General features: G+C 52.6%; 1 protein-coding gene across 1 annotated transcript; it reads left to right on the top strand.

Moving 5' to 3' along the window:
* The first annotated feature begins 368 nt into the window (after positions 1 to 368).
* On the top strand, positions 369 to 17,232 carry RMDN3 (regulator of microtubule dynamics 3). Its single transcript, XM_062205645.1, has 13 exons — positions 369 to 465; positions 816 to 1,009; positions 2,634 to 2,826; positions 4,311 to 4,454; positions 11,368 to 11,641; positions 12,340 to 12,442; positions 14,802 to 14,862; positions 15,655 to 15,730; positions 15,820 to 15,897; positions 16,059 to 16,157; positions 16,333 to 16,386; positions 16,466 to 16,546; positions 16,636 to 17,232. Exons 2-13 carry the CDS (start codon positions 823 to 825, stop codon positions 16,687 to 16,689), a joined length of 1,404 nt encoding a protein of 467 aa, XP_062061629.1. The 5' UTR covers positions 369 to 465; positions 816 to 822; the 3' UTR covers positions 16,690 to 17,232.
* Positions 17,233 to 17,241: the final 9 nt, after the last annotated feature.

Here is a 17,241-nt window from a genome sequence, read left to right as displayed (position 1 = left end):
CCGTGCATCCTCGGTAAAAACCCACACGCTACTAAATTAGGCAGAAATGGACCGAAGTCCGAACGGCGATGCTGAGGGAGGCGAGCGAAGGGGTCGCGGTAGGCAGGAGCGGGACTGTGCGGGGCACACTCCCAGCAGCAGGTGGCTGTGGGGTTGAAGAAAGCGGACGTCGGCTCGGCCAGACCGCGGGCTTAGGCTCCAGCGCCGGCCATGTCCTCTTCTAGCTCCCTCCCCCTTCCTTCTCCCCTCTACGGTTTCTCTTTCCCGCTCCCTGCAGACCACACCCCTCTGGCCTGCCCGAGACCCCGCCCCCCGGGGAAAAGTCCGGGCTGGGGGCGGAGCCTCGTGAGGTCATCTCTCTGCGCCCTCCTACGGTGAGTGGAGCTCGTGGCGCCGTCTCAGTGACGTCGCGGTCATTGACAGCGTGAGGCAGCGGCGGCTGCTGCCATGGTGGTTGGCGGCCGGGTAAGGGTCGAGTTGTTCTCCTGCTGGGCTGGGGGACGCCGGGGGAGCCAGGCGTTTGCAGCCAGGGAAGCGGGTTGTTGCCTGCAGCGTCGTGAGGCTGACTACGCAGGAGGAGGATTCTGTGGTCTGGGTCAAGGGGTGTGTTGGATGGGGGGCTCCGTTTGGGCTGGGTGAGGGGCGCAGTAGTCAGACCCGGGGACTGGCGGAGCATTAGGGTCCGGATAAGGGTGAGGGTAGTCGGGAGTTCAGGGTCTGGGCGAGGGGAGTCTCCTGGAGTGGGTGGCCCAGGCTCACGAATCTCCCTCCTCCTCCCCTGCCTGCCTGCTCCCGGTGGCTTTCGCGGGCTGCAGGTGCAACATGTCTAGACTGGGGGCTCTGGGCGGCGCCCGGGCCGGGCTGGGACTGCTGCTGGGCGCCGCCGCCGGCTTTGGATTCCTGTGCGTCCTTTACAGCCGGCGGTGGAAACGGACTCAGCGCCATGGCCGGAGCCAGAGCCTGCCCAACGCCCTGGACTACGGACGGACTCCAGAGCCTGGACGCCAGGGTAGGAGACCCAGGCCACTGTAGACTGACGGGCCTGGAGGCAGGGGGAGGGAGGGGCTGCCCGAGGCTTGCACTTTCTTGGAAAACTCATTGAAAGGAAATCTGTCTTCTTGCTCCTCGGTGCTCTTGCCTCTATACAGTGGCTAAAGTGAAGTGAAAAGGCGGCTTCGCTTTCGCTTGTGGTTCTGGCTCAGCGGTGCTTCTGGGAATTAAAGGCACCTGTCTGTATTGGGTGGGGTGTGGAGCAGAGGAAGAGCCCCAAAGAAGGCAAAAGGAATAGCTAATCTTGTAGGAATTAAAAGTCTTGATATTGTGATATTGATAGTCTCCGAGGAAACTCGGAGGCAAATCCGGTTTTTAACTTTCTTAGGAGGAAATTGAGATTGATAAAGATTGTGTAACTTTTCTGAGGTCACAGAGTAAGTGAAGTGGCAAGGTTGGGCCCTCTCACCTGGTCCAGTGGACTTGCCACAGCCTGGTGCTGGGCACGCACACTTCATGCAATTGAAGTGGAAGGTGCTGGAAGTCAGCCACGGCTGAAATGAGTAGTGCTCTTAGTTTTGCAAAACTTCGCACTCACTGGTTTGAGCCAAGCATCTACGGCTGGTTCAAGGCCGCTGCCCTCCCCTCCCCCCACTCTTTCACCTTGGTGTGATGGGGGAGCGCTAAATCATCTCGCCCTGTGTTAATTGGGAATGAGTGTTTCCTCTAATCCATCTCACCTGGCTTGGAAGCGGCTTTAGAGTCGGCATCCGATTGCAGCTGCTGCCAGCGTTCTGTAAGCTGGCGGTAACCCAGTATTGCAAGGGTGCTGGTCTTTCCCTTCCGTGGGATTTGTTTGCACTTCAGCAGTTTTTCCTCTACTCAGATCAGGAGAAAGTAGCCCCCTTGCCAGCGACCTTTCCTGCTCTGCATTGTTGAACATTACTGGGTGTGTATTGTAGGCTGGCCTCAATTGTTACTGGATTTCCTTTATGCTTGCCTGGACACCCTTGGACTTGTGTGTCTTGCTCCCCTGGTTTTTTCTGGTTTTACATTTTCCAGTCCAGTTGCCATAGGGAGCTGCTAGCATTTCAGTGCTGGAATTTACTGAGCCCTGAATTCAGCGTCGGGGCAGGGGCAGTGGGGCTTGGTCGTGGCGTCAGGAGTGGCGTGGAGGGACTCTCTCCAGTGCACCTTTCTCTGCTCCTCTCTCATATCAGTAAAATGAGGCTGTCAGGAGCTCAGTTTTCCTTGTTCTGTTGAAGTGAGAGATGAGAATGTGGGTGCGCTGTGTGACTTCTGCAGTTCGGTGCGGTATTGATGGCCTGGTGTTTGGCCATCAGTAAGGTCAGGTCGTGTGAAGAGCGGCTGCCCTGCCTCTAGGTGTGGGACTCTTGAAGCGTTTCACCTTATCTGCCATCTTGCACAAGGACCCCGGTGTGCAAGGCTCTGGGAGCGGAGGGCTCTTGTTTAGAAATTGGGGCCTTCATCTTTTTCTGGGTAGTTGGGTGGGACTTGTTACCCTGACGTCGCCGTGAATGTCTGCTCACTGCTGAGGCTCGGCGTCTGTACATTGCACTGCCACGGGATGGGCGCCTTCTCGAAGGCTAGGGCGTCACGGCCTCCTGTTCCCGTTCCTGCAGCGATGCTGCTGCGGGCCATCCCAGGGGAGGCTGGCGATGCTGCGGTGCTGCCCGGCCCGGCGCAGGGAGGGCAGGAGAAGGTGCTGGACCGCCTGGACTTCGTGCTGAACAGTCTGGTGGCGCTGCGGCGGGAGGTGGAGGAGCTGAGGAGCAGCCTGCAGGGACTGGCGGGGGAGATCGTTGGGGAGGTCCGGTGAGTACGCGGCCTTCTCGTCTGCTTTGTCTCCTACCTCCCAGCGTCCTCTTGCCCTTTAGACTTTTTAAGCTGAGGTGTGTTCTGGCCTTTGCTGTCTGTCCCTAAGAAAGAAGCCAGTTGAATAACTGCCAAGCCAAGTTGTGGGGAAGCTGTGGGTTGGGTGCCTTACATTGCATACGCTGCTTCTGGGCCTTCACGGTCTGTTGTGATGGCTGCAACCTTTGTACTGCTAATCCAGTCCACCCACGAGGCTGGCCCAGGAGCTGCCTCTCACTGTCGTAGTGTGGAGGCCCAGGATTTTCTCTGTTCTTGGCCTTTCCCTCCTTCCTTAGATGATTATTTGAACAGAGTTTACAGAGTGGTGGAGGGGAGGAGACAGAGTTTCATCCACTGGGTCACTCCTCCAATGGCCACAACAGCTGGAGCTGGGTAGGTCTGAAGCCAGGAGCTTCATCTGGGTCTCCCACGTGGGTAGCAGGGGCCCAAGGACTTGGGCCATCTTCTGCTGCAGAGAGCTGGATCAGAAGTAGAGTAGCTGAGACTTGAACCAATGCCCTTTTTAAAAATTTATTTGAAAGGCAGAGACAGATCTTCTAGTCACCAGTTCACTCTCCAAATGGCTGCAGTGGCCAAGGCTGGGCTAGGCCGAAGCCAGGCCCAGCCTCGAACAAGTGCTCCAATAGAAGCTGTGCTTTAATCTGCTGCAACCTGACACCAACCCTTGTTCTTGGCCTTCTTAAAAAAAAAAAAAAAAAAAAAAAAAAAAAAAGATTTATTTATTTATTGAAAGGCAGAGAAGGAGAGGCAGAGAGAGAGAGGTCTTCCATCCGCTGGTTCACTCCCCACTTGGACTCAATGGCTGGAGCTGCACTAATCTGAAGCCAGGAGCTTCTTCTAGGTCTCCCACATGGGTGCAGGGACCCAAGGACTTGGGCCATCTTCTACTGCTTTCTCAGGCCACAGCAGAGAGCTGGATCAGAAGTGGAGCAGCTGGGTCTTGAACCGGTGCGCATATGGGATGCCAGCACTGCAGGCAGTGGCTTTACCCACTATGCCACAGGCCCGGCCCCATTGGCCCTCTTTTTTTAAAAGACTTATTTGAAAGACAGCATTACAGAGAGAGAGAGAGGGTAGGGGAGAGACAGATCTTCTATCCACTGGTTCACTCCCCTGATAGCCTCATTGGCCAGGGCTGGGGCAGACTGAAGCCAGGAGACTGGAACTCCATCTGAGTCTCCCACATGGCTGCAGGGGCCCAAACACGTGGGCCATCTTCTGCTTTCCCAGGAGTGCTAGGAGGGAGCTGGGTTGGAAGTAGAGCCGCTGGGATTCAACTGGTGCCCACATGGAATGCTCACGTTGCAGGCAGCTGCTTAATCCAATGCACCGGCTCTCCTTGGCCCTTTAATCAGCAGCAGTGAGAGGCACGCCCATGGTAAGCAGAGGGGCTGAGTGGAGCTTTGAAATGGCGTATTTTCCAGATCGCACATGGAAGAGACTCAGAGAGTGGCTCGGCGGCGAAGGTTCCCGTTTGCCCGGGAGAGGAGTGACTCCACTGGCTCCAGCTCTGTCTACTTCACGGCCTCCTCGGGGGCCACGTACACAGATGCAGAGAGTGAAGGCGGGTAAGTTGCCTCTCCTGGGGCAGCCCTGGCTGCAGCCAGCTGGTAGAAGTATTACTCAGTTCAAACTGAACTGCTGTCATTCATTGTTGGAATAAGGTGAGGGCATAAAACAAATTCTGAAGAGTTGAAGACAACAAAATCCCACCCAACTGATGTAACTTAGTCAAAGGTCGTTGTTAACAGTGGCTAGTGCTTGCATCTGTTGTTTTCCTGAGTCTGTTTTTCCCCAGGTACTCTGGTAGACTTTCTAGTAGTTTGGGTATTTGTCATGGCTTTGAAAGCATTCCTTTCATTTAACTTTTTTTAAAGATTTATTTTATTTATTTGAAAGACAGAGTTACAGAGAGAGAGGTCTTCAATCCGCTGGTTCACTCTCCAGGTGGCTGCAACAGCCAGAACTGCGCTGATCTGAAGCCAGGAGCTTCCTCCAGGTCTCCCACACTGGTGCAGGGACCCAAGGACTTGGGCCATCCTCTACTGTTTTCCCAGGTCACAGCAGAGAGCTGGATGGGAAGTGGAGCAGCCAGGACTAGAACTGGCACCCATATGGGATGCCAGCACTGCAGGCCAGGGCGTTAACTTGCTGCGCCACAGTGCCAGACCCTTATTTAACATGTTTATTTTCATTTTATTTGACAGGCAGAAAGAGATCTTCCATCTGCTTCTTAACTCTCGTCAATGCCCTGAACAGCCAGGCCTGGGCCAGGTTGAAGCCAGGACCCTGGAACTCAGTCTAGATCTCCCACATGGATGGCAGGGACCCATCCAGGGTGTGCATTAGCAGGAAGGCGGAATGGGGAAGGAGTGCAGCCTGAATGTAGGGACTGGAGGGGATGTGGGCATCTCAAATGGGCTCTTAACTGCTGTGCCAACTGCTTGGCCCAGGGCCTTTTGATTTTAAAACCCTAGTCCCGTTTGGAGGCTTTGGTTCCAAGGGTAGTCTGATGCCGCCTGTGGCAGCACCTGCCCACGGCTGCTGCTAGCTCCTCTCCCCCTTGGCTGCATGAGGTTCAGAGGCCGACCTCTCCTTGGTGGCCTCTGCTGACCCTTCTTCCTCAGGGAAGAGAGCGGAGCAGAGAACAGCCCAGCTTAGCAAAGCCAGTGACTGAGGAGCCACCCGGAAACCAGTTGTTCAAGTGGAGTCTGCAGGCTGTCCTTGAGCTCAGCATCAGATAGTGCCAGCCACTGTTTCTTCTCCCTCTGGGGGGCGCTGCGGGCACCGTGCAGTGTCTTCACTTCATCCTCACGGCAGCCATGACACAGGCACCGCTCGTGTTTCAGATGGAGCTTGAGGTTAGCCAGGTCTGACGGCCAGCCCAGGGTTGCACGGCTCCCAAGTGCAGACTGAGTTTACGGTGAGTCCCATTCTCCTGACAGCTGGGCTCCTCTGCAGCTGGGAGAGTGAGATCTGAGGGTGGGCTCGGTCTTCAGGGCACTCAAGGCCTTTACAGGGATCTGCAGCAAATGGCCCCGGGGAGCTCTTCCATTGACAGAGCTGCCTCGGCTCACTTTGTTCAGCCCTCTGACTCGAGCAGTCTCAGTTTTGTTTACTTGTTGGGCTGTTCTGCCTGTCTTCATCTGGTTTCCTAGCATTTTTAAATTTTTAAAAAAGATTTTATGTATTTATTTGAAAGACTTACACAGAAAAAGTGAGGCAGAGAGAGGGGAGGTCTTCCATCTGCTAGTTTACTCTGCAATTGTCTGCAATGGCTGGAGCTGCGCTGCTCTGAAGCCAGGAGCTGCTTCTGGGTCTGTCACGCAGGTGCAGAGGCCCAAGGACTACTGCCTTCCCAGGCCTCAGCAGAGAGCGGAATCAGAAGCAGAGCAGCCTGGACTTGAGCCGGTGTTCATATGGGATGCTGGCACTGCAGGCGGCAGCTTTACCCACTATGCCACAGTGCCGGCCCCAGTTTTCTAGGATTAAGAGTAACTACTCTGCTTTTTCTGTCACTGTCAGTGGTCACCAGTGCCTTTTAAAGCAAGAAGTCTTGAGGAGGAGTGCTGGTCTCCTGTTGGTGACCACTGTTGCTCGGTCATCTCGTCCCTACTATCTATTCTCGGGGACTAGCAGAACAGGCCCTTTTCTGTTCAATTGATGCAGTAGCTCTGGGCCAAGAGATGATTCTAGAAGCTGTCTTGAGAGCAGGAGGCAAAAATTTAAAAAAATGTATAGATTTGAAAGGCAGAGTGACAGAGAGGGACAGACACAGATCTGTTCTCTGGTTCATTTCCCAATTTGCTGAAACAGCAGGGCTGGGCCAGGCTGAAGCCAGGAACTCCATCTGAGTCTCCCATGTGGGTAGCAGGGGCCTGAGCACTTGGACCTCCCTCTATTGCCTTCCCAGGCACATTAACAGGGAGCTGGATTGAAAGTGGAGCCGCTGGCGCTCAAACCAGCACTCTGATATGGGATGCTAGCATCCCAAGTAGCAGCTTAAACTGTCCTACAATGTCTGCCCCAAAATCAATTTGACACATCTGGATTCAAAAGAGAGGGAGGGGCCAGTGCTGTGGCATAGTAGCTAAAGCCACTGCTTGCAGTGCCAGCGTCCCATTTGAGCACTGGTTTGAGTCCCACCTACTCCACTTCCGATCCAGCTTTCTGCTATGGCCTGGGAAAGCAGGCCTGCACCTGCATGGGAGACCCAGAAGAAGTTCCTGGCTCCTGATCTGCTTAGCTCCAGCTGTTGAGGCCAATTGGGGAGTGAACCAGTGGATGGAAGATCTCTCTCTCTCTCTGCCTCTCCTCTCTGTGTGTAACTTTTTTTTTTTTTTTTGACAGAGTGGATAGTGAGAGAGAAAGGTCTTCCTTTTTGCCGTTGCTTCACCCTCCAATGGCCGCTGCGGCCAATGCATCGTGCTGATCAAAAGCCAGGAGCCAGATGCTTCTCCTGGTCTCCCATGTGGGTGCAGGGCCCAAGCACTTGGGCCATCCTCCACTGCCTTCCCGGGCCATAGCAGAGAGCTGGCCTGGAAGAGGGGCAACGGGATAGAATCCGGCGCCCCAACCGGGACTAGAACCCGGTGTGCTGGTGCCACAAGGTGGAGGATTAGCCTGTTAAGCCACGGCGCCGGCCTGTAACTGACTTTAAAATAAATAAATTGTTAAAAAAATAGGTGACAGTAGACATTTGAGACTTACAGAATGAATACCTTTACAACCCAAGTAAGCAGCTCACACCAGTGGGGAATCGATGTTTGGACGTTGTAAGGAGGTAGATGGGTCCATAGCTCTGCCAAAGATTAGCATACAGAACTCAAGCTCTCACTGATGATTTTAAAAGACTACAAACTTCTGGAGTCGGCAAGGGCCAGAGTGGTTAGCCCTGGAAGTTTGTGGGTGCTTCAGTGAGGTATTCACTGAGACTACCAGAGCCACAGGGAGTCGTGTAGGCATAGGGAGAGTGGTTCCAGCAGGCTCAGCTCCTGAACTAGTCTCAGGGTATGTGAAGGTCAGTGGTGGTGCAAGATTATCTTAAGTGGCTGGTATCTGAAACAGTGGGTATGGTGAATTATTTGTTGCTATGGATGATGCCACATGGAGAGAATTCTGGGGAGAATCCACACACTCTGACAGAACTTTGTGCATGTGGGCCTTGAGGAAGGAGAGTTGCTTTGAAGGCCGGTGCCGCGCCTCAATAGGCTAATCCTCTGCCTGTGGCGCCGGCACACCGGGTTCTAGTCCCGGTCGGGGCACCGATCCTGTCCCGGTTGCCCCTCTTCCAGGCCAGCTCTCTGCTATGGCCCGGGAGTGCAGTGGAGGATGGCCCAAGTGCTTGGGCCCTGCATCCCATGGGAGACCAGGATAAGCACCTGGCTCCTGCCATCGGATCAGCGCGGTGCGCCAGCCGCAGCACGCCGGCTGCAGTGGCCATTGGAGGGTGAACCAACGGCAAAAGGAAGACCTTTCTCCCTGTCTCTCTCACTGTCCACTCTACCTGTCAAAAACAAACAAACAAAAACTGCTGTGAAGGGGGTGAGACTGTCTTCTATTTGTTTGAAAGGGAGAGAGAACAGGTCTCCCAACCCTGGTTCACTCCCTATTGCCTCCAACAGCTGGTGTTGGGCTGGTTCAGGCTGAAGCCAAGAGCTCAGCCTGGGTCTCCCGCATGGATGGAAGGAACCCAAGTGCTTGAGCCGTCGCAGGTTGTGCGTTAGCAGGGAGCTGGAATCGGGTGGGGCCGGGGCTTGAGCACAGGCACTCTGATATGGCAGGCAGGCAGACCAAGTTACATCTTAACCACTGCACCCAACACCCACCCCTAACTTTTATTTGCAAGGCAGAGGCAAACAGCTCCCATTCGTTGGTTCACCCCACAAATGCCCACAATAACTGGGGCGGAGATGAGGCCAAAGCTGGGAGGCAGGAACTCAATCCAGTCTCCCCACGTGAGTGCTGCAGGTACTGTGCTGTCATCCACAGGAGCAGGAAGCTGGACTGGAAGCTTGGAGTAACCGAGACTTGAGCTGGCACTGCTAAGAGATGCAGGTGTCCCACGCAGCCTGTGGGTTCTCCTTAAGGAATGGAATCAGCTTGCCACTCTTGCCCAGAGTCCCTGGGTCTCTGGCCCACTTTGGAAGTGTGAGCCGCCTCGGTTCACGGGCCTGCAGGGCCTTGTTAAAGCTCCCCGCTCTCCCTCGGCAGAAGGGCTGCCCCCTCTCTGGTGAATTTCCTCAAGGGCTGGGTTGGCAGTTCAGGTTGGTGTGAGAATGGGTTGGCGTGTGATGAATCTCTTCTCTGCCCCTGGAAGCACATGGGGTGCACCTGTCACACTGGGGCACAGCTCCTTGAGGTGGCCCTGGGTCCTCGCTGTGCCTGCCTCACATGGCTCAACCAGCTCCCACTGTGTGCCAGCAGGTCCTTCCTGCTCCGTGGCTATTAAGTCCTGGCCTTTAGGACCCAGAGGGAAGGCAGTGTTGCAGGACTTCCATTCTGGCTCAGCTGCCCTAGGAGCCTGCTGATGCCTGTGTTCCTGCAGGGCTAGGAGCTGTGGATTTTTCCTGTGAGTGCTGGAGGCACAGAGACTCTTGCTCGAATTCCTGATGGGCAAAGCTGCCTTCAAGCCAGCAGGGAATACGGTGTCCCTCTAGCAGAGGGAGAGCCTGAGGTGCAAGGTCTCTGCTCCAGATAAACTACTCGCCCACTTTGCCTTTGGGCCTGGCTGGGCGGAGCCGAGTGGTTGGAGGCTCCCATTCAGGGTAGGCCTGTGAACTTGGTTGAGAGTTTGTCTAGGCAGCCCCTCAGCACCCAGTTGGTTATGAAATCTGATGCTACTTTCCTTGTCCCTCCTGTTTCTCAAGTGTTAGTGTTAACTGCTAGCGGGGAGATACTCGTAGATAAGCTCTCGGAAAGCAAGGTTAAGGCAGGAAGGTTGCAAGTCCCCTACAGATTCTTGTAGATGTTCCCGGCGCCCCCTTTTCAGACTGGAAGCTCCTCTAAAGAAGCAGTCGGCGTGCACTGACAGGGCGCCAGGTGCTTGCTCACCTGGTGCCTTCCAGAGTCCGTGTCTCCTCCACCCTGTCTCTGGCTTTCTGCATGAGCGTGCGCTTTTGTGGACAACATTCAGCTGTAGTTTAGGCTGTCTTGTGTTGACTTTCTCTGGTCTCTCCTCCAGCCCCAGGAAGCCTGTCCTTATCTCTCATTCCAGGGAGGAGGGCACACCCCAAGACGGCCCTGTGGTCCTCCCCGTGCTCCAGCCCCTGACGGAGCCTGCTCACCCAGCCTGGAGGCCTCTCTCCTGTTTGCTTCTGGCCCTTGAAGTCCTACCTTATCCCCTGCTCAGTTCATGTCTTTTTTTTTTTTTTTTTAAAATACAGGCAGAGTGGATAGTGAGAGAGAGAGAGAGAAAGGTCTTCCTTTTTGCCGTTGGTTCACTCTCCAATGGCCGCTGCGGCTGGCGCATCGTGCTGATCCGAAGCCAGGAGCCAGGTGCTTCTCCTGGTCTCCCATGCGGGTGCAGGGCCCAAGGACTTGGGCCATCCTCCACTGCCTTCCCGGGCCATAGCAGAGAGCTGGCCTGGAAGAGGGGCAACCGGGATAGAATCTGGCGCCCCAACCAGGACTAGAACCCGGTGTGCCGGTGCCGCAACGTGGAGGATTAGCCTGTTAAGCCACGGTGCCGGCCCAGTTCATGTCGATTTACCATCCAGACCAGCTGCTGTTAGAGGCCAAGATCCAAGAGAAACTTGGCCCTTGTTTTTTGGGGCCCCTAGGAATCGCCTTACTCTTGGCAGCCCCAGAGAAGCCTGCCTTGGGGGGGTGTGGTTGTTTCCTCCTCTTTGGCTTTCAGCTAGAGTGGTCCCTACCATTCTCATCTCTAAGTTCCCAAGTGCTACTCCTGTTTGGGTTTCAGTCTGGTTGTGTACTCAGGTCAGAGGTACAAGCTGAATTGAGAAAGTGTGGGTTATGTGTGGCTGCCTTGGCCTCTGGGGCTGGCATCCACCCATGTTGGTTTTGGCAGGTGCCTTGGGCTGATAAAGCAAAAACGATGAACAAATCCTTAGCCTGGTGATCAGTTTGGCTCAGATGAGCTCCACTTACATCTTAAGGTTTTTTATCTTAGAGCATTTCTATTTATAAAAAGAATGTATGTTTCCTAATTATACATTAAAAGATAAAGGAAATTTTTCCTCTGCTCTTTGAAATTGACTGGCAGCATTTTGTATGTATCTTCCTGGGCACTGTGTTTTTTTTTTTTTTTTTGGGCAGATTTGGTTGTAGCTAAGGGGGTTCTCACCTTGGCCCTGATTGGCTGGTTACTGTTCCTCTCCTGGCTCATTTTCCCAGCCCATAGTCCCATAGAAAGTTTCCTTTGAAGATTAGTACCTGCCCTGAAGAGGTAGGAAAGATTCTTGTCTTGTGCTTTGTACAGAGTGCCACATGGAGTACCTGTCACTTGTATCTCTCTGCCAGTTACACAACAGCCAATGCCGAGTCTGACTACGAGCGGGACTCTGACAAGGAGAGTGAGGACGGGGAAGATGAAGTGAGCTGTGAGACTGTGAAGATGGGGAGGAGGGATTCTCTGGACCTGGAAGTGGAGGCAGAGGCAGCTGTGGGTCCTGCTGGAGACGCCTCGGACCTGGAGGATGTCCTGCCACTCCTACAGCAGGCGGACGAACTGCACCTGGGCAGTGAGCAGAGCAAGCGAGAAGGCTTCCAGCTGCTGCTCAACAACAAGCTGGTGGTGAGGCCCCAGCTGCCCCCCCACCCCTGACCTGCAGGTGACATGGGGAGGGAAACAAGGCTTTAGATGGCTGTCACCCGGGCTGTATATCTTCCCCCTGGAAGCCCAGCATGGACCCTGGAGACTGTCCCAGAGCTTCCTCTTCTGGGGAGGAGGAGCTAGAACTCTGCCTTCTGTAAAGGCACTGCAAAAAGACCTTGACCTCTCACTGTGGGGTCAGGGAGGGGAGGGGGAAGAACTGGAGTCTCCCCTGCTCCCCATTTGGTTTCCCTTGAGGCAGAGCACAAGCTGCCTGCCCAACTTGAAATTTCCACAAGGAACAGCTGTATAGGGCATTCAGCCAGTTCTCTCCTTCTCGGGTTCACTGACAAAATTTATGTCTACCCATGGATAAATGACCCCATCCCCCAGGTCACCTTTCCCTTTTCTTGGGAATTTCTTGGGCAATTTCACTTTTCATGTGTCACCAAAAGCTACCTCTTGCTGTGCCTGTCTTAGGGTTGACCTTTCCTCCTGGCAGTATTTGAAGGCCAGGATGCCCTCACCCCGCAATTGTGCAAGCTGCTGGCTTGAGACAATGTGTCATCAGGGAAAAGCTGGGCTCAGGGGCTGGCCTGCTGTCCCAGATTGTAATACATTGGCCGGAAGGCAGGGTGCGGAGGGAAAAGGGGTCTCAACCCTTTCTGTTTGGTTTGCAGTATGGAAGCCGGCAGGACTTTCTCTGGCGCCTGGCACGAGCCTACAGTGACATGTGTGAGCTCACTGAGGAGGTGAGCGAGAAGAAGTCCTATGCCCTGAATGGTAAGTGTGGGCAGGTGCCTGGTGGGAAGATGGCTGGAGGGGTGCGTGGGATGGGGGAAATCGACCTTAGGGCAGTTGTGGTTCAGTTTTGAGACAAGCCCTATCCCCTCCAGGAAGGACTTTGCTTCCTCCTGGGATGGAGAGCAGACATGTCTTGTCTCTGTACCACGGTGACTAACACAGGGACACATGTTTTCGTGGGTTGTGTCACATTAGCATTATTTTCTGTTCTCATTCTCTGACTACAAAGAGGCGGCTGAACTGTCTGTCTTAACCAAGATTCCGAATAGCAGTAAAACCCATCTGGGGTTAAGTCACAGAAGCTATGGGGCAGGTGTTGTAAGAATGTAATGAGTGGGCTGGTGCCATGGCTCACTAGGCTAATCCTCCGCCTGTGGCACCGGCACATCAGGTTCTAGTCCCGGTTGCCCCTCTTCCTGTCCAGCTTTCTGCTTTGGCCCGGGAAGGCAGTGGAGGATGGCCCAAGTGCTTGGGCCCTACACCCACATGGGAGACCAGGAGAAGCACCTGGCTCCTGGCTTTGGATCAGTGTGGTGCGCCGGCCGCAGCGGCCATTGTGGGGTGAACCAACGGTAAAGGAAGACCTTTCTGTCTGTCTCTCTCACTGTCCATTCTGCCTGTCAAAAAAAAAAAAAAAAAAAAAAAAAAAAGAAAAAAAGTAATGAGTGGAGTGTGTACGGTGAGCACCCAAGAGAGAATTTGGGAAATTACTGCTAGCTTGTTCCCGAGATCCACTTTACGAGTCCCTGGAAGGTGGGGTGCACCTGCAGTGTCAGGCTCAGAGCTTGACCTTGTCATAAGAGAATCCTGGAACTTCAAAAAGTTAACTAAAGTGGATTTGTCTACTTTCACCAGTTCAGTCTTAGAAATGTTACTGAAATTTTAATACTGTGAATCTGACAACACTTCAAGATCTGCATTCTAAACACTTGTAGAATTCAATTGATGGAGAAAAAAGAGATTTAGTTTTTATGGATACCCTCAGAAAAATCCTTGTAAGTCTTAACAAAGGGTGTTTAATTATTGTTTCTTTCTGTGAAAGTTTCTGCTTGCCCTCTTAAACTCCAGGTATAAGGATTCTCATCAGGTTTTGAGCTAATATTTGGATTGTTGGGTAACAGTAACCTGTTCTTTGTCTCAGTCATTGCAATTTCTTACTGATCACCAGAATGAACCCTGAAGGCAGAGGTGGGGATGTGGTTAGAGGAACAGAGCCAGCACCAGCACCCTGGCTTCCTGGGTTTAGCACCCCTAGGTACGCTATTGCTTGAGGTCAGGTGACTATCAGTATCTTTGAAGGCCCTACTCAGGGATTGTGACCTTTAAAAACCAGCCTATGGGTCTAAAGTTCATTTTGTTCTATCTCGAGGCTGGGATCTGAGGCAGTGTCTGCACAGCACTGTCTGCCTAGCCTGGCAGGAACTGGTTGCTTCATCCTTCCCTAGTTCCCTAATGAGACAGACTCAGGATTTCTTTCTGTCTCCTTCAAAGTATTCAGTCCCTCACTGGTGAGGATTTTGTTTGGGGAGGAATCCATCTCATCAACTGTCCTAAAAATGTACCTGCTGTATAGATAATCAGCCGTAATTACCATCAAATATGAGCTAGGTCAGGTTAGCCAGCCAACCACACCAACCCATCCCAGCTGTCCCATGTCCCTCGTGTTCCCCTATGAGACCTGCTCTTATTTAAGGAGATGTCCCATTTTGTGATGTGTTTTCTTCTCCACTGTGTGGGCCTGATGGCTCTGGTCTGGTTCATGAGTTGCAGCCTCTTTAATACTCTACAGGTTCCTTGTGGGAGCCTGTGATTTCTTCATGTTAGTCTTTGGTGCATAGAAAATTTGGGTAAGGTAAGATTAGCAAAAGCTGTTTCTGGTCAGATCCCTGTTCACTGGGCTCTTGTGAAGTAGTTTTAGCTTAGAGGCATGATTCATGTTCTTGGATTTCAAAGCTGTGAGCCTTCTCCCCAGTCAGGTGCACTTGTAGCTGGAATTTCAGTTTGAGGGGTTAATGGATGTCCTGAAGTCATGTTACAACCCTCCAGAGTAAGGTCAGGGAGTTTCTGTTTGCTGTTGGGTTCTATACATTTGAAATGATAAAATCTACTTCATGCGTATCAAGTGGTGCTTGTAGCTGGGGCTGCTGCTGTGACACTGGATGGCCAAAGCAGAAATCCCATGACACTGAATGCAGCTTTCTTTCTGCTCAAGTTCATGACTGTTTCCAAACGAGTCCAAGTTGGGTGTGGACTGGCCAGAGCTAAAGCAGTCATTTTCCCCACAGCCCTTCTGTGGAAGTATACCCGTGCCAACTCAGGATCTACCTTTGTTCTACAGGAAAAGAAGCAGCAGAGGCCGCCCTGGAGAAAGGGGATGAGTGTGCTGTGTGTCACCAGTGGTAATAACACCCTTGGGTTCTGGGCAGAGCCAGAGGCGAGCCCTGGCCATAGAGCATTCGCTAGCGGGACCAGAAGAGGGAGCTCTAGCCTGTGTCTTTCAAAGGCTTCACACACACATCCCCCCACCCGGGACCAAGGAAGCCTTATCTGGGAAAGGAGTTCCTTGGGGGTGAGGTGTGAAGGGGGAATGTAAGCTTTTTTTCTGCTGGGGTTTAGAGAATTGAATAACTGTCTATGAGTCATTCTAGTTACAGCATTGGTGGGGTCTTGGCTCCTCAGGGTGGCTGGGACAGTTTGCAGCTCCCCTGTTCTGCACACGCACTCCTTTCCTCCAGCTGCTGTCCCTGGCTCATGATGGACCCTGGCTTCTTTGCTTGATTGGCATCAGGGAAAGTGGATGTGAGCTCACCCCCAGGAAGTTCACTGGTCCTCCCAAGTCCCAGTGATACACCTGTATGCATCCAAGGATAAAGAAACCCTTTTATCCAGAAGATAAGAACTGCTTGTCAAGTTTTTTATGACACTTGGGGCTGTACTCTATTAGGGCCAGTCTGAGACCTTGTATTTCCTGTGGGGGACTACCTAGAATACATTGGGTAATGGTAAGCCTACCACTGTTTCTGAAGAATACTAGAGGGGATCATGGGTCTATGAAGAGAGGGAATTCACATACAGGTAGAAATTCTGCTTCAAGCTCTAGTTGCAGGTGGAGGTCAGCGAGGCGGGGGGCGCTAACCTTGCTGTGATAAAGCCAGTCCTTGTCCCTGAGCTTGCTGCGGCTTCCCCCATAGGTATGCCGTGCTTTGTGGTCAGCTGGCTGAGCATGAGGGCATCCAGAGGCGTATCCAGAGTGGCTTTAGCTTCAAGGTGAGAACAGGCTTCTAGCGCAGGTCGCCTGCTCTTTCCCAGACCCTGTGCATCTCTGGTGCCCTTTCATATCTGCTCTTCCCCCTCAGGAGCACGTGGACAAAGCCATTGCTCTCCAACCAGAAAACCCCAAGGCTCACTTTCTTCTTGGCCGGTGGTGCTACCAGGTGAGTTACATTACAGGGCTTAACGTCAGTGGTCCTGTGACGCCGATCACCTTCCTCGAATGAGCAGGGTCCTTGGCCTGGCTCAGTTGCCATTTATTTTAAATGTTCTTGTTATTGGTAGTTGACCTGTTAGACCTTAAGGTTGTTTCTTTTGATGGCAGGTCTCTCACCTAAGCTGGCTGGAAAAAAAAACTGCTACAGCCTTGTTTGAAAGCCCACTCAGTGCTACTGTACAGGATGCCCTCAGTAGTTTCCTAAAGGTATCTGGGAGGGGTGGAGGGCAGCCTAAAATGCCAAGGACATTACTTAATGTAAGATTTCTGGCATGGAGCAACCTGGTCTACACTATGGGAAATCTGGAAACCACAGAGAGAACATAAAATCAACTCGAGCCTGACTGGGCACCTTACTGAAATGCATTCTTCCCTCTTTCAGGTTGAAGAACTACAGCCAGGATTTTCTAAAGCAGGAAGGGTGTATATTTCCAAGGTAAACTCACTTGCCTACTCTTCATACCCTTCTAGTCCCCAAATACTACTCCCAGAGTTTCACTTTCATCTCTTGTCAGTGCTACAGAGAACTAGGGAAAAACTCTGAAGCTAGACGGTGGATGAAATTGGCCCTGGAGCTGCCAGATGTCACTAATGAGGTAGTATTTTTTGAAGAGCTTTCCAAATAAAATCTTCCCCTAGGAAACAAGATCGTCCTTGCACAGGCATACGGATTTTGTCTCCCTAGGACTCGGCTTTGCAGAAGGACCTGGAAGAATTAGAAGTCATCCTAGGAGAATAATCACATTTCAAGGGCCTTCATGACTTTCACAGCTTAAGGGAAAACTTTCCTTAGACCCCACTGAGATCATGAAACCAAGTGAGTGGTTTAAGGCATGTCTCAAATCCTGAGCACTACCACCTGCCCTTCCCTAATTTGTTCTAATCTCTTGCCTCATCTGAAACTGGGGAAGTACCTGTGACCTGAGTTTCTGCTGTTCTCTCCCCCAAATCAAGATAGGTGGAGCCCTGAAGGCTGCTTGTGCTTTTCCAAATGCGGGTGAGGTGGATGAGCTTCAAAGAGCTATGGGACCAAAGCACAGAACTTGTCACACGCTCATTTTTTTCACTGATTAATATTAAATACCTACAAATACAGTCCTAAGATCATACCCTATCAGGGCAAAAGGAGGGTCAGAGCAGCCCTTGTCATTTACCACATGGAGTCTACCTGAACTGAGGGGCTGGACCACTTGACTTCCAAAGTCTTAGCAGATTTTGGAGTCACCTCAGTGGCTGGCAGAGGGTTTATAAGCGTTGCCTGGAATATATTTTGGTACAAACTTCAAATAAA

The sequence above is a fragment of the Lepus europaeus genome, chromosome 11, assembly GCF_033115175.1.
Source record: "Lepus europaeus isolate LE1 chromosome 11, mLepTim1.pri, whole genome shotgun sequence".
In the NCBI taxonomy this organism is placed as follows: domain Eukaryota; kingdom Metazoa; phylum Chordata; class Mammalia; order Lagomorpha; family Leporidae; genus Lepus; species Lepus europaeus.
Note: the sequence above shows the minus strand (reverse complement) of the source record. Positions and strands in the feature narration are given on the sequence as shown.

Excerpts from the sequence above, each read along its gene's own strand:
- RMDN3 (XM_062205645.1), top strand. The coding sequence starts at position 823 with ATGTCTAGACTGGGGGCTCTGGGCGGCGCCCGGGCCGGGCTGGGACTG. Across the intron at positions 4,455-11,367 it reads GATGCAGAGAGTGAAGGCGG|TTACACAACAGCCAATGCCG; the intron begins GTAAGTTGCCTC and ends TCTCTCTGCCAG. Across the intron at positions 16,387-16,465 it reads GAAGGGTGTATATTTCCAAG|TGCTACAGAGAACTAGGGAA; the intron begins GTAAACTCACTT and ends ATCTCTTGTCAG.